Source organism: Manacus vitellinus, unplaced genomic scaffold (genome assembly GCF_001715985.3).
Source record: "Manacus vitellinus isolate BGI_N305 unplaced genomic scaffold, ASM171598v3 scaffold_12_pilon, whole genome shotgun sequence".
Lineage (NCBI taxonomy): Eukaryota > Metazoa > Chordata > Aves > Passeriformes > Pipridae > Manacus > Manacus vitellinus.
Window position 1 is genome coordinate 7,263,767 of NW_021938949.1, and position 16,819 is coordinate 7,280,585.

General features: G+C 42.5%; 1 protein-coding gene across 1 annotated transcript in view; it reads left to right on the plus strand.

The window, feature by feature from the left end:
- CARD11 (caspase recruitment domain family member 11) overlaps window positions 1–16,819 on the plus strand; it is a 43,456-nt gene that overhangs the window by 14,444 nt on the left and 12,193 nt on the right. Inside the window, exons 2-12 of the mRNA XM_018067289.1 lie at window positions 5,997–6,209; window positions 6,802–6,939; window positions 7,559–7,884; window positions 8,817–8,996; window positions 10,857–11,009; window positions 11,103–11,228; window positions 11,717–11,914; window positions 12,349–12,528; window positions 13,567–13,621; window positions 14,838–14,935; window positions 16,095–16,198. Of these exons, the coding sequence (XP_017922778.1) occupies window positions 5,997–6,209; window positions 6,802–6,939; window positions 7,559–7,884; window positions 8,817–8,996; window positions 10,857–11,009; window positions 11,103–11,228; window positions 11,717–11,914; window positions 12,349–12,528; window positions 13,567–13,621; window positions 14,838–14,935; window positions 16,095–16,198 (1,771 nt within the window). The remainder of the gene's footprint in view (window positions 1–5,996; window positions 6,210–6,801; window positions 6,940–7,558; window positions 7,885–8,816; window positions 8,997–10,856; window positions 11,010–11,102; window positions 11,229–11,716; window positions 11,915–12,348; window positions 12,529–13,566; window positions 13,622–14,837; window positions 14,936–16,094; window positions 16,199–16,819) is intronic.

The following is a 16,819-nucleotide window of genomic DNA, read 5'->3' on the forward strand; positions in this document are numbered from 1 at the left end:
TCAGTCTTTTATGAATAGAAATCATTACAGAGCCCTAATAAGTTTTACTGCACTGATTAGGGTCTTTTCAACGGTGTTTCGTTGGGAAGAACAGCATTATTGACGTGTAAATAGTTTTTTTCCTGCAGAAAGTGATAGGTATTGTAAAGAATTTAATTTGCAATTTCAGAACAGGCAAAGGCTCAATGTAGTCAGTGTGGAATTCAGTGCCAGGATTGTTCAGCTCTTAGGCAGTATTAGCCTGCAATATTGAGAACTTGTCTGTCTTTGTTGCACACAGTGTTTTCTGGTTTAGGTGATACTGAGCAAACTGTTGAGTGTCCTGACTAACAATACTAATAACTGATCCCTGCTTTATGTATGTGTTACCCTTTCCTTTATTTTTCTGAGACAGAGTTTTATATGGATCTGTTCCTAGGAAAGTAAATAAAGACAAAGAAAGAGATAATTAAAGAGAGTTCCTAGAGTATTAATTCTTCTGGCCCCCTTCTGTTAGGACAGAAATAGTTGATTAGACACAAATCTCTGATTTATTCCATTGCTTCCTTTTTTTCATCAGAGAGCAGAGATACTGAATGAGAGTAACATGATAAAATTCTTCTTTTTTTTTCTCTCAGTTGTTGAGCTTATAGTTATGAAAATAAAGGAAATTTTCCTTCTGTCCTCTGAAGCCAGATGAATATGCCTCCAGAGCTCTCTGAACCAGTTAAGAGACTTGGTTTTGGTTACTTCTATCTCTCTTCTGTTCAAAAAGTGGGAGTACTGTTCATTACTGTGGCTCTCATCTGGCTTCACCTCACTGAAGCCTTGCAGCTCTGCTGGTGTTTGGGTTTTCTTTTGTAGGCTGTGTGTAACAGGAAGATTGACTCAATGGAATTGAATAGGATACTTTTGTGCAAAAATAATCCTATTTCGTGTTTAAAGCCTCCTGCTCTTCTATTACTTTGGTATCTCTTATTCTATATTTTTTCTTTTATGTATTTTGTTGAAATTAGTAAGCTGGTTGAATATTTTCTATAAAAAAGGGGTTCTGAGATAGACAGAATGGTTCTTTCCATATACACTGTGACCCAAAACAGAAATACAGCCCAGCTCATCCAGCAGTGCTGTAGCTTCAGAAAGTGTTCTGGGGCCTGCAAAGTATAAACTAATAAAATTTCACTAATAATAAATGTTTTTCTAGGGCCTTCCCATCTTGGTGGTTCCATGTGCTTTGCAATCACTAATTAGCAAGTCCTACCTTGTCATAAACATACCTATTACCAGCCTTGTTTTCAGGTGGGGACACTGAGGTAGAAAGAATGAATACAAAGTGCAAATTCCTAAAGGCAGGTGAAGACACTGTCTCCTCTCCTTTGGGAGCCCAGGTGTAGACACCTGCACTGAAAAAAATTACAAGTATAGGTAAGCAAATTTAGTCTTTTTTACCAACGTTTAAGCCTTTTAAAAGTGGTTTTCAGTACCACAGAACATCCAGCAGTGCCACCAAAATAATTGGAAACTGCTGGTATTCAGCATTTTGGAAAGCCCCCAGGGCACACAGAGCTCTCCTGTCCTGAAGCAAAGGAATATAATTTCCTTATCACACTTTAAACTGTGACTTTCCTCTAAAAGTAAAAATAGCTCTAAATCCCTTTGTGGTTTTGTGGTTCTCTGATGCTGCAAATCTGCACACATCCACACAAGCAGCTTTTGAGAAAATCACCCAATTGTTATACTTTGTCATGTGAGGTGCTGTACAAACTTGAGGGAGAAAGGGCATTGCCCCATGGAATCTAGAGATGTGCAGGGGGAGAGGGTGTAATACAACACCCTCAAAATGTTGAGGATAATTATATACACAGGTTTAGAGTGCTATTTGCATCTTTATTTTTGGTTTAAAGTGTGATGATTTATATGTCATTCTTTCCTGGTTTATATACATATATTTGGTATTTACCATAAACTTCTATTCTTGTTAATGTATGATTTGCAAAACATTTTGTGTGCTGTGGTTTCTTTTTAAATTCTGCCAGTCTGTGAATATCTGTGACAAAAGCAGAAGTCCAAAACTCTCCAACTGATTACCCGTTCCAAAGTAAACTTCCTCCTGCTTCTCAGCACGAGGACAAAACCCTTTTTTTTTTTTTTTCATATTCCACAAAGGAGACATCAGGAAATCAGAAACCCGAGCTGCAACCTGCATCTGCAGTCTGCTGCACGGGGGTTCCTCAGTGTTGACAGGCTGACAGGAATTCAGAGCACGGGGATGCAAATAATTAAACGGCTGAAGGGTTAATTTCTGCACCATCATGAAACGAATCATGAAAAAACAACAAAAAAAGAAGCTTTAGATGTGACCTGATGATGAGGACTTTATAGAACCCCTGGGTCTGAAGCCTGCAGGCTTTATTCCCTTGATCAGCAGAGAGTGTCACTGACATATGAGAGTGTGGAGTCTGAGTGAGAACAGGGAGCAGCTTCAACTGCAAGGTGATTTGTTCTGCTGAAAAATATAACAGAAGAAAATAGCAAACACATAGAACAATTCATTTGTGTGTAACAGGAGAGGGATAGTCCCTTGGAGAGAAAAGGAGACAAGGAAGCAGAGTGTTCCTTTTAATGTAAAAAGGGATTCTCTCTTTTGTCTGTGTCTACAGAGACCTTTGAAATAGATGGAACTAGCTGAGATTATTACTGGATTAAGCTCTCCTGCAGTTAAAAGCAATTTTGTGTACTAACTACCAAAAGGAGCAGCAGGAGAACAATTTTTTAACTGCTGTGGTGATTCTGATTTCTTTTTGGTTAATGCCTATTGAAGTCAGTCCAAGTCTGTGACTTCACACCTGTGATTTGTAATGGATGCCATAGTATTTCTATGACATATCACAACTCCTGAATGTGTTAGGTTACAGCTCTAGAGATGCTGGAATCAGAAAGTAGACAATGATGATAAAAATCAGGTTAAATAAGTGATTACACATTTGAAAAAAAAATTAAATCTGTCATTTTTAATTTTATAAGTGAAAACAAGTTTTCTGCAATATCATCATATGAACAAAGGACAGAATAAGGGAATAAGGGCCTTTAAATGCCTAGAAAATGCATATGCTGCTGAAAAACTTTTGAAATTAAAGCCAGTAATACAAAACCTTTATTGGTTTCCCACTGAGTTTTAGTTGTTACATGTGGGTTTTTGACCAGCACACCAAAATTCCCACCAATAGCAAACATTTTGCTTCCTATTCGGTATTATATTAAATACTAAATCAAATAACTATTTGCTCATTAAGAGGGGTGCTGCACTAATATCAGCTGTCCATGGCTATTTTCTCTGGAGTGGCTCCACAGGACAGTGGAGTTATGTGGGGGTTGTGCACCAGCCTGGCCAAAGAAACACAACAAAGGCAATGCCTGAAGCTCTGGGAGAGAGAGGAGTGATCCCTCTTACACCTCCCTGGCAGGGGATGAACAGCACAGGGAGTTAGGACAGAGCTCAGCTGTCCTTCTGGCATTTCCAAGGTGGAATTCCAGAGAAGAAAGTAAAAGGAAGATTCTGACATTCCTACAGGGCAGTGAAGGACCAGTCCACTAAATGTCATTTCTCAGGGCTTGCTCCTGATAATAGACTGTGTTTAACTGGAGTTTGCTACCAGAAATCTCCTTTTAGAATTCTTAGCCACTCATGCAATATACTTATTACTTTCCCATTAAACATTATGTCCCCAAAATAACAGTATGGATGTATTATGCCCATACACGAGGGACTATTTGATAAAGGTATTTTTAATGTCAGGTAAAAAAAAAAAGCGTGTTCATGTTGAGAATTACGCTGATGAGTGAACTCTTCTTGGAATCATTTAATGGAGAAATCCCTTACTAATGTCCTGAGGGAACTGCTGACAGTGTGCAATAATTTCTGGTTCAGTGCAGCAGATTACAGGATATCTTGCATTTTATGGAATTCAGGCAAGTGCTTCCTTTGCACTCTGAGGTCCATCTGTGAGCTCCCTGCTGCACTCCAGAATTAAAGGGCCTGCCACACTCCTTTTTTTAGCTGCAGAAGGTGGCTGTGGCTGTGAGATGACTGAGGTACTGTGTGACCTTCTGCTTCACTGCCTTCTACTCCCAAAAGTTCACCTTCTCCAATTATGTGGTGTTTGTTAAATTCACCTTTGAAGTGAAATACAGTTTCCTCCAGAATAAGTGGTGGAGAGTGAGGTTCATGAGAATGTGTGAGGACTTCAGATAAGGCTCTTTCACCTTCAGCATTCCTCCCACTGCTACCAGCTTTAGAAAGCTTTTTTTCTGTTGTTTTACCTTTATTATGATTGTTCCTGCAGTGTCATCTTTACCCTGCACAAATACTGTGGCTTTCAGTGAGAATTTCATGCAGCTTGTGTGGAGTTCATAAGACCAGGGAGGTTTTTCCCACAGCTACAGTCATGCCCCCATGATTCTGGATCCCACTGAGCAGTCCTGGTCTTCTTCAACCACTGAGGACCATTGTCTCTCCCAGAACATTTAATAGCAGCACCGGAGTAATGAATCTACAGAGCAAATGCAGAATAAGTGGTTCCCAAAATGTGAAACTGCAATGGAAAGAACTCTGGGAAAGCTGCTGGAGTACAGGAGAAGAGCAGAGCTCCTGGCAATTCTTCTCTAAGCTGTCCATACTATAAAGAACCCATCCAGACTTTTCCCATAGGGATATTGAAACCCAGACTATGATTTTTGACAAATTGGGGAAGCTTTTAAAAGCATTAAGAAGAGAGCGTGCTTTATTATTTTTTTGTAGGAATATTCTATATTTCATCATGCAAGAACACTGACACACTATTTAGCAGATTAGCACTTTTGGCTTTAGTTTTCAAAATGAGCCCTTGGCTTTACAGTTTACAAGCTGGTTTTGCCCAGGGATGCTCAGTGTAACACAGGCTGCTGTGCAGTTCCTAAAGCTGGAGGCTGAGAAAAACATGTTGCTTTTGAGGTCTTTAGTTACTGATTACCAGCAAAGCCTCATAAAGCACAGCTCTCGTCTCCTATGACCCAAGAACTGCACATTCTTGTTTCACCACAGTCTCTGATGGGGTAAGATAACTTGATATAGAAGCTTGTGTTCTGTGTGCCACCTGGATCACAAGATCCTGTGAAAGTTAGAATGCAAAAATAGGATTTGTTTAAAGGTTAACGTTTATTACAGAATAAAGAAGGAAAGTTTTTGTTGTTTTTTTGGGTTTTTTTTGTTTTTTTGCAAAGTTTCTTTAGTTTTAACTTCAGTACAAGTTCTCTTGCCTCAGTGTTGCCTGCCTTGTAACCTTCTCTGATGAGGTGGGTACAAATTAGGAGTTGGCAGGAAATTGCTTATCAAGCACTCAGAAATCATGTGACAACATTTGCATGAGTCAAGAACATTTTCAGCCTGCAGTGATGCAATGCTCACACCTACCCACTCACGGGGGAAAGGCAAGGTCTGAGCTCACAGGTGCTTGCACTCACACCCCTCAGACCATCCCAACCTGGCTGCAGAGCTGCCTGCTCATGAGTTAACTCTCCTTGTGTGCAGCCATTTACAGGTGTTGGCTCATCACATATATGCAGGTTCACATGGGTACAGTTGGGAGGAGCAAAGGAGGGGAGGATAAGAGCCTTCCTTACCTGCAGCAAGTCTTTGCTCAGAGCTCTGCAGGTTCATTCCCTTCCTGCTTTGCGCGGTGCCCTTTGCCATTGCTCCCGTTGAGCAGAGGGGTTCTCTGACTTGCAGAGACCTTCATGGGGTTGGCTGAGTGCAGCTCCATCACTGGAGAGTGAGGAGCAATAGTTCATAGACTGGAGACAGCACTTCTGTGAACTGCCACTCCCCAGACGAGCTGTGGACAGGCTGCACTTCACCTCAGTTTTAGTATTACTCAGGAATGGTTCCAAGCTCATCCTATAGGACATGGAAGCACAAAAAAAGTGCTGGGGTTGAAGTTGTCCTGTTTGGTGTTCACTTGCCAATTGTTTCCCTTGTTAAGGAGGAGAGCCAGAGATGGACGACTGCCTGGAGACACTGAAGGATGAGGAGGAGGCTTTGTGGGAGAACGTGGAATGCAACCGGCACATGCTGAGCCGGTACATCAACCCGGCCAAACTGACCCCCTACCTGCGGCAGTGCAAGGTCATCGACGAGCAGGACGAGGATGAGGTGCTCAACTCGCTTATGCTGCCCTCCAAAATTAACAGAGCAGGTAATTATTTGGTGAATGGCTGCATCTGCATCCCTTTGTGAACGGCATTGCTTTGCTAAGCCTGGAGGGAGCCTCTATCCAGTTACAGATTATCAAATGGAAACCCTATATCTCGTTTGTGGAAGATTTAATATAGGGAGGGATTCTGCTGCTGCTATTTTGGTAACAAAGACTCTTTGCAGTGCTGAGCAGACTGGAGCTCTTGGGGTTCATGTTCCCATCAAAGCCTTGGCAAATATTTCAGTTAATACACAGCAGCAGCCAGTGCCATTCCAGGAGTAGCTCTCCAGCTGTCTTGCTGTACCTCATGATTTGAAGGACTTGCCATCCTTGCCTGTAAAGGCTCTACTGAATAATGAGTCTTTTGAAATCTCTCTTCCAGAGACCAGTTTGCCAGCACTCCTTCAGAATAACCATCACCACAAACTTAAGGAATTGGAACCATTGCTTTATGAGTTCAGCTGAACTCAGTTAATCAGCCAGATTTTGCTCAGCCCATTGCTGTGGCAGAGATGAACCTTAAGCAGAGTTGACTTCAGGGATATGGTGCTTGCTGACGGTGCTGATGTGTCACCTCTCTGTCTGTCCTTAGGCAGACTGCTGGACATCCTCCACACCAAGGGCCAAAGGGGCTACGTGGTTTTCTTAGAGAGCCTGGAGTTCTACTACCCTGAGCTCTACAAACTGGTAACAGGGAAAGAACCCACACGGAGATTTTCCACTATTGTTGGTGAGTAGAATCAATCACAGAGGAGCCTGTTGAAATAAAGACTGTTTTGGAAACTGAGTTTGTTTTTTTCAGGCAGGAAATGGAAATAAAAGCTAATCTTGTTGTAGCATTCTGCAGTTTTTCAATCCCCTTCAAAGCAAAACATGATAGCAACAGGTAATATATAAAGAGAAGGGACATATCAGCTGTTTGAAAAGAGCTGAAGAGCTTCAAATTGAATGACAGGCATTACCAGAAATCCCAAGAGGAAGGAACACTGGAACTGTGGACAGCACATTTGAGGCATTCGCATTAATTGTACTCATATAGATTCATTTTACAATGTTTGTGCTGTTTCCACAGGCTCAGTCAAAACAGGACAAATGTAAAGGCTTCATTTTCTATCCAGACAAGCTGTATGTGCCTATATTGTGATTCTGGTAGCAGTGTGCTGTGGAACATTTGTACTGTTCCCAGTTAGATATACAAATGTGTATGAATTTGTGCAAATTCTGCCCCTCTGTGCATACTCTGGGCCATTTGTTTCTCAGTTCTGCTGATCCTACTTATTACCTTATTAATAAAATAACTTAAATAAGATGCTTTACTAGACGTTGACAAGCTATTCAAACACTTTCAGTGGAGGAGGGACACGAAGGCCTTACCCATTTCCTAATGAATGAGATCATTAAGCTCCAGCAGCAAGTGAAGACGAAGGACGTGCAGCGCTGCGAGCTCCTGGCCAAGTCTCGGCAGCTGGAGGACGAGCGAAAGCAGCTCAAACTGAACAAGATAGAGCTGCTGACCTTCCAGGAGAGGTACAACAAGATGAAGGAGGAGAGGAACAACTACAACGACGAGCTGGTGAAGGTGAAGGATGAGAACTACAATCTGGCCATGAGATACGCCCAGCTGAGTGACGAGAAGAGCATGGCCGTGATAAGGAGCCGAGACCTCCAGTTAGAGGTGAGAGAAATGCTCTGAGGGGCTTCAGTCAGGAGCAGCAGTGGAGGGTGCCAGTGGCATCTGACAAAACAAGACCTTCTCTGACAGCAGAAAGGTGCAGAGCTCTCATTTGCTGTGCTTACCCAGATGATTAGAGGCATGACTGTACAGAAATGCCAACTGCAGTGATGTGTATTAATAGCAGATAATTTACATACTTGCAATGGATGAGCAGAACAGAAATAAAAATAAAATTAAAAAGACATAATTGTTTACTTAAAAACATAATTTTAGCTTTTGAGGCTCAGTAATATCTTGGTATTACTGTTATCAGTTGTCCAGTTTTGCTGGAGGTCTATTCAAAAAGTCTCACATAGAGCATTGGAACAGGTTGAGGTAATTTAGGAAATACAGAGAAGTGCTTGAAGTGCCATAGAATTCGTGCTTGTATGTGTGTGACAGATGAGATGGAGCAAACAACTACCCATAGTGGATGCTGCATTTTAACTTTGAACCCATGATATCAAATATTTTACATAAGACATCACTTTTTATTTTTTGGGAACCCTTCTTTCCTATCCAGAACTCAAAGCTCTTGTTTTTCCTGTGCAAAAAGCTCAGTGCGTGGTCAGCCTCCTAAGTGTTAGTTCTGTTTCATATCTCTTTATTCATTGGAGGATTGAGGATGTGCCACTTTTTTAGTCCAGGTGTTCTAAAAATTCCATACCAGCCCATGCCAGCTGTAGCTGGCAAGTAGCAGGTTTGTGCTTTGAGAGTTCAACAGTTCAGTTGTGGACATTCAACACACATTCCCATACACCCAATTGTCTGCTCCTTGTTAGCATTCACAGTTTAAGATATCTTTTCATCTATGACAGTATGTTTTCACCTGGAAGTGAGAGTGTTATCAGAGCAATCTTTTCCTTTCCTATTTCTCCTTTTCACTGCTCCAGATTGACCAGCTGAAGCATCGCTTGAACAAGGTGGAGGAGGAGTGCAAGCTGGAGAGGAACCAGTCTTTGAAGCTGAAAAATGACATTGAAAACCGGCCCAAAAAGGAACAGGTTCTGGAGCTGGAGCGGGAGAATGAGATGATGAAGACCAAAATCCAGGAGTTACAGTCCATCATTCAGGTATTAAAGGAGGTTGCTACGTTTAAAATTCCTGACGCTTCAGCTTGCCCCTCCTGCTTACCCTGAGGATGGATTCAGCAGATTACAACCAGTCTTTGTGTCCAGGCACCCCCACATCTCCTCACAACCTTCCTTGGAGGCTGCCCTTCGGGATCTAAATGTCTGGAGGAGTCTGGGAGAGCAGTGACAGCTCCTGTGTGTTTTCAGTAAGAGACAGGGAGATGAGTGTCTAACGGGGAAACTGGTACCTATGGACAGGAGGCAGTGGCATGGTCTCTGCTACTGCTCCTCACACACACTCCTGTTATAGTGCAGGAAGTGTTGGGTGAAACCTCCACCTGTAAAGCTACAACAAGCATAAGTGCAGTTTGGATAAACAGAAGGTTGGTTGTACAGCTCCCAGCTGTCTGTGGCGCTCTTTGCACAAACACGTGCAGGAGGAGGAGTGCTTCAAGAAAATTGTCATCTAATAAATCAAGCTGTACAGGAGACATTGGCTCCTTCAAGGTGCAGAGTGCAGCTGTTTAATTGCTGAGCATTCAACTCTGTGGTTTGCCCTGCTGTGGTTCCTTGTACCAGCCTGTCACCACAGAGCTGTGCTAAATGCAGCCCAGAAATTTCTACCAGTGCCTTTGTGTACCCTGTTTTAGGCTATTGTCATATCTGTGTCAAACGGTCTTAATGAAGCAGAGGGTGATAAAGGTCTCTGTGCTTGGGTGTTCAGAGGGTACCAGGGTGCCCTGTAGAACTCTGCTGTAACTTGCACAGGGAAAAATGTGATGCAGCAAATTTAGAACTCCTCTGTGAAAAGCTTAGCCAAATATTAGGGTACCTGTGAGAGTACTTAGCACTCTGTTAGAAAAGGCTTGTGGCATTTTAAAATGACACTCAAAAAATTATCAATAGAATGTCTTTCAGAAAGGGCTGTAGCCTCTAGCAATGCCTAATGATTCCTAGTTCTAAGACAAATCCAATTCAAAGGTTGAAAAAGGGTGTGGTGTAGAAGGTTCTGGGAGTTCTGATCCATGTGGAATCTCTTATATTAATTGAAATGGCCTTATAGCACTTAAAGGGAGAGAGAAATAATCATGAAATATCTAAAAATAGGATTGAAATACTCCAAAGCAAAAGTATGGACAAACCTCAAAGCAGTTTGTTTTAGAAATGCTTAGGTATGCTTAGAAATATTGGATAACCAGAATGTCCCTAAAATCTCCAGTTTAATCTAGATATTTCAAAAATAAATATGCATATTTCGTGCTGGCAATTTTATGCTTTTTTCATCTTCCTTTTATGGTTAATTTTAGATGACACTTTATGTGTCAGAACATGTTCTGGTAATTGTGTTAATTTTAAATCTGAAAGAAATAATATTGCTGGGCAGTATAGAAAATGAAACAATGGTACAAACCACTCCAACCATGTTTAATATTCTCTGAGCACAGCCCTGCAAAGGCTGTGCATGCTTTAAAAATTCCCCTGAATGTTTTCTTAGGCTCTGCTCTTAGGCAAAGGGTGATGTTTGTGCTCAGTGAGAGCTGATTAATAGAAAAAAGTTTTGAATGCAGGACTTGGAGAGAAGAACTGTCACTGCATCCAATATGGATCAAATTATAGCCAGTACAATAGACCAGTAAAACAATTCCATCATCAGACTATTTTGACAGCAAGACAGCCTTTATTTATCTTTTCTGACACTGTTTTAAAATATGAACAGATGTCTATCTCTTCTCCTGCTTTCCCACTGCAATACCTTGTCCATTTTCTATTCCTCTTGCTTGTTACTGTCTCTGTTACTTCTCTCCTTGCAATGGTATCTTCTGTTTCCCTGGCCTGGCTCATGACAATGTCTTTCCTCAGGCTGACAAGCGGAGTTTGCCGGATTCGGACAAAGCCATCCTGGATATTCTGGAACACGACCGTAAGGAGGCACTAGAAGATCGTCACGAGTTGGTCAACAAGATTTTTAATCTCCAGGAGGAGATTCGTCACGTGGAGGACTTGAGAGACAAGGTGAGAAGCGGAAGGGGAGAGAGATGGAATGTCTCAGGGTGGTGCCCGAAAGGCCTCTGAGAGCAGTGCTGGTTAACAGTGTGTCATTTCCAGTATCTTGAGGAGAAAGAGGATTTGGAGTTGAAGTGCTCAACACTAGGAAAAGACTGTGAGATGTACAAGCACCGTATGAACACTGTGATGATACAGCTGGAAGAGGTGGAAAAGGAGCGAGACCAGGTATCTAACAGTTAAAGTGGGGGAAATCAGTAGCAAAAGCCTCCATCTCTTCTGTGTCGCTTTGGGGAATTGTGGGTAATTGGGCCCAAAATACCGTTATAAAATAAGCAGTTAAAAGAATTACTTGTTGGAATTTGCATTACAGTAATTAAGCATAGGATAATATTGGGTTGTTTCCACTGTGTAGCATCTGGCAGGCAGGACCAAGGTCTTAACAACAGCCACTGCAAGGCTTTATGTCAGTGTTAAGTCACCCCATTTGCACTCTGGAGCATTTTCCCACCAGCCAAGAGGGAGCTGTAAATGAACCACCCTCATCATCATAATTTTTAATGGTTCTGCTGTGGCACATCCAGCTCCTTACTGCTGTGTTAATTGGTGACTGGGTGCCAGTTCTGAAGTCCCTGTTCCAAACACCTCACAAACAAACCCAGCAGGGGAAGTGCCTGGTGCCCAGGTGCCGAAGAGGTTTCTCCTCCCCACCGCAGGCGTTCCGCTCGCGCGACGAGGCTCAGACGCAGTACTCACACTGCCTGATCGAGAAGGATAAGTACAGGAAGCAGATCCGAGAGCTGGAGGAGAGGAATGACGAGCTCCGGATCGAGGTGGTTCGGAAGGAAGCATGTATTGTCAACCTGGAGTGCAAACTCCGGCGGCTCTCCAAGGACAACAACTTCCTCGACCAGGTAGGGCTGAGGAACACGGGTGTGATTTCTTTCTTTAATTCTCTCCATGAATTAACTGAAAAAAATAATCTCTTCCTACTAAATGTGAATGTTGCGAGTTGTTCTCTGTGGTGTGGTTCAGGTTGTCTGTCATGGATGTGGTTTCCCAAAGGCTGGAATTTCACAGCTTGATTTTTAAATGGAAGGGAATGAAATGCAACAAACCAATTGTTTTCTACACTGGGATAGAAACTACAAGTACTTCTGAGGAACATGCCCCAGTGAACAGGAATCCCCACAAATAATCTAAATTACTGATTTGGGTCTGGCACCACGTTCTGCATAAGATTCTGAGGCTCTGGAGTCACAACACGTTCAACCAGATTACTCTAAAGAAAGGTCATGAGTTGTACCAAGCTGGTCTCAGAAGTAAAGTGTTTCCTTGTGATCTTTAGACTTTGCCACGGAATCTACCCATTACCATTATCTCCCAGACCTTCGGGAATTCCAGCCCAAAAGCCAACGGTCAGGAAGCCGATGACTCCTCCACTTCTGAAGACTCTCCAGAAGACAACAAATTCTTCTTGCCTGATCAAGCTCGTCTCAAGAGAAGACTGAATCTGAAGGGAATCCAGGTGTGTCTGAATGTGAGGCTGGAATGATATGTTGATACTGATAGAACTAACAGACATAACACATGTTTTGGTCGTGCCTCTGAAAGGGCTGTGGTGTAAAGATAAGAATTGTTTCGTGTCTGATAGTGAGCTGTCGGTTTTTGCCCTGTGGTGATTTGCATCTTGAGGAGCAGATATAATCAGGCTTCATAGGCCATTTTCTGTCCCTTCTGCCCATTTTGTGTTTTCATCTTGCTTCTGCTGTTCATTCACGTTCTTGGAGCATTGTCAATAAATTGATTCTTTGCCTCCTTAACATTAGTGGGAAAAAAATTACATAATGCCCAAGGTCCAACACACACTGAAGGAGAAAAAAGAAGCATTGGTGAAAAAGCTCACATCAGCTGGAAGGAAAAATAGAAAGAAATGGACACAATCTAGAGCAAAATTAACTGTCTAATTTAGAATTAAATTATGGCAATTTCCTCTCCCCTAAGAGGAAGGGGCAGCATGGGTTAGGTTCATGATTTCCCTGACTAGCTGCATTCACACAGCTATTACCTAATGCTACATTCATGAATTGTAAAAAATATAAAATCTAACATTCGGGGTTTTGAGGTTCCCTTTCCTTTTATCTGCATTTGAATTGTCCCTGCCCTTCATAACCTTTCTGAGCTCTGACTGTCATTATTACTTATGGCAACAGAGCTGCATTTTTCACATTGCACCCTCCAAAATGATGCCCATTGTATTAATAGCTGCCTGAAACCAGTCCCAAGGCACCCAATTCACCTTTTGTCTCTTTGTTCCCTCGGCAGAATCTGGAAATTGGAAGGCGTTTGGGCCAGACTTTCCAAAGCAGTCAAGTAGCCAACCCTCGATGGCTGCCATGGCATTTAAATAGCTAAATATCTTCTGAATTTGGGGTCCTGTTGTTCAAAGGAGGGCAAATATATTGCAGCATAACAGCGAAGAAAAAAAAAAAGGGTGAAAATATCTGGTTTACAGTGTGTGGCAAGTGTTCTGCATTTGTGCTGATTTTTGTCCTCTTTCTTTTAGATAAGTCCAAGAGCTAAATCCCCTGTCAGCATGAACAAAACATCAGAGTTTCAAGGTCAGAAAGAGCATCCATGTTCTTATTCCTTTTCCACTGCTTTGTCTCAATCACTTAATCTCTTTAAGTTGTTTTAACAAATATGCCAACCAGGGAAAGTCTTAACTAAGTCCAAGTCAGTAAAACAGGCAGTTTCTCTCATAGTTACCAGTGTCATAATATAAAGTAGTCTAGTGTTCTCTCTAAATGTCCTCTCCATCTAAAGATAACTCCACAGACACACAAAATACTGCATCCCATAGCTTACCTAAATTTTCTGTTTACTTGATTTTCCCTTTAAGTTTACAAAAATTTTAAAGTCATTTGTGTAACATCTGTACTAGAAGTCATTATACCATTCTCCCTTTGCTGTTGGAAAAATCATTCAAGCTGAAAAGGCCCTCATCAAGTCATTGTCTAATGAGTTCTTTTGTCCTTCAGCAAAAGGGAATTAATTTTAAATCTAAAGCATTGCAAAAGCTGGGGGAGGGTGATTGACCCACCCACCAGCCAGCTGCCAAGTTACCAAGTTTGTTGCTGTATAGTCATGTTTGAACTACTCCTAATTCTGCTTATTTATGTAAAGCTGCTCTCAAACCAAACACCATTGTAGGTGGCACTTCCTTTAGTTGTTATGTGTGGCAGTGGGATCCCTGTTTTTTACAAAATATGGTGGGAAACACTGTTTCTGCTCCAAGATATTCCATGTTAAATAGTAGGTTTGGTATCAGGCAATGAGCATCACTAGTACAAATCAGAGGTTCTGAGGAAGGAAAGGAGTCCACAAAGACATTGACACTGTTTTATCTGGAACTGCTGAGAGATCTCAGGCTTCTTGGTCCATGCTGTGAATTTTTTGTTGTGAAAAAAGCACGATCAGTGAGTCAGCCTTATTGCAGACTGCCAGATTCAGGAGATGAAGTTAAAACACAAATTGATGAAACAATCCTTCTTCAATTTGCAGACAGCATTCATAGATCTATTAAAAACATAAGGAACAGAGTTGAGAGATAGTCTGTCCAGGGTGTTGGGTCTTTGTGTGCATTGTTGGGAGCTGACGGGAAAGGAAAGGGAACTGGAGCTGCAGGGCACAGAGTATGTCCAGTACAGGGTAAGGGAAACAAGATCAAATGGGAAGATAACAAAAGTGTTGCACATCTGTGGCAGACTCTGTCTGGGCAGCGATCTGACCTGGTTTCCTGTGCTGTCTGTGTTTCCCTGTCTCCCACGAGCGCAGCAGTGAGAGCGCAGGACGAGGACGGGGCCGACGCCAGCAACGGCCGCACGGACACGAGTTCTTCTGTCTCCATCAGCAGCTGTGAAGTCAGCAAGATTGTAAGGAGCCTCCACGTGCCCCTGGCCTGTCTAGACTGTTCCTCCTGTTGTAGCTCAGAACTCTCACAACCTAGCATTAGCACTCCCCAGCATCCCAGCTGTGATCACGTTCAAGGCCCTTGTCAGCGGCTCCCTTAATCCTTTTACCCGCATTTTGTTAGAACCTGTTATTAGCCTTTTCCAAAATAACAGAATTGGTTTATGTTTATTTAAAGATGTTTCAAAGGTATTTATGACCTCTCGCTGTCTCCTTATGCCATTTCACATTTACTGTTAGGAGAAAGAGATTTGCTTTCAAAGCTGCTTTGTAACTTATTTAAGAAAATTTTAAGCATTTTTTGAGTTCCCTAATGCCTTTCCTGTCTATAAGTATCAGTGAGTGAGAAAAGGGGTGCAGATCACAGTTGGAAATTTCTGCATACCATACTCAAACCATTTCTTCCCTGCTTGCTGTATCCCCATAATCTCCCAAGGTAGATATTCCATTATACATATGTGAGCACTGACACAGCAGGACAACCAGATAGAGAGAGTGCTCTCGCAGAGTGTTAATAACAAAGAACAAAACATCTTTCTAGAACACCGTGAAAAATGCTGCCCCCAGGAAATTAAAATTATGCTCAAGAATAGCCAGGAAAGAACTCTCTGCCACTTTTAATAAGCTTAGCAGGGTTAGGAATATTCTTTGGAATATCTGTTGGATGTTGAGATGATTTACGCTGTCTTCCCTCTCCTACAATTCAAAATTTAGTTTCCAGTGTACTGGGAGATTAATAATTTAATGTATGGAGATATGTATTTTTCTTCCTTATTTATATATATATGAGTATGCATACATTCTGCTTTGCATCCTCTTCATCCTGTATGTCAGCTGTGCAACACGTGCACACATCAAGGGTAAAGTTACAATGGTTTAGTAAATCAGGCAGCCCTGTGGTCCCAGGAAAAGGTACAGTGCCAGCACCCAAGCTGTGCACAGTGCTGAGACACTGCAATGTATGAATGCTCCTGTATGCAGCACTCTGCACAGCCAGAATCAATTTTTCTTACTGTCGTGTGCAGAGCAGAGGACCACAGGCTAATGCAGCTGTGAGTTAGCAATGAGAGCACATTTCAGACAGATAACCTTGCTGACACCTTTTTGGTGTTTTGCTTAAAGCAAGCGCTGAGGAATCGCAATGACAGCATCATGTCGACCACTCCCGAGCCTCCAGGAAATGATTCCATAGTCCGGCGGTGCAAAGAGGATGCCCCTCATTGCAGGTGGGTCTCCACGCTGGGGAAACATGTCTGGAACCTGCTGTCACAAGGAGAAGGCAGAAAGGGCCACAGATGTCCTTGTGTCTGGCTCTAGTTGAGGAGCTTCTATAAAGCGGCAGGATTAACTTACTTAAACTTCTCAAGGCTACAGTCCTTCATCCCACAACTTGTCCAAAACACTCAGGGGTCTCTGATAGCTCAGCTGGGATGAATGATAGTGATACCCCTGCAACAGTGACTTCTTAATGTACATAAATAGACATAGTACTGAAATGGCACCAGTGCTATTGGACACAGTGCTCTACGTTCATACACCGATACAGCTTCAGTTTTGCTGTCTGTGTCTGTCCCTGTCCTTTCCCCTTCTCTCAAAGCCCCTCCTTCTGCTCTGTAAAGCTGCCAAAATAGAGCAGAGCTACTTGAATGGCTGTGAAGAACAGGGGGGAGAAGTGGAGGAGGGAGGTGGTTTTTGTCAGGCTCAGGGCTCTGTATCTCAGCATAGCAATGAGGGGAGAGAGAGGCATCGCCCTCGGCTTCACCTTCTGCTGCAGCTTCCACTTGTGTGGGGTCACGGCCCTGTGGACTTCCCCTGGCATAGAAATCAGATCAGCTGGTGAGTGGGAA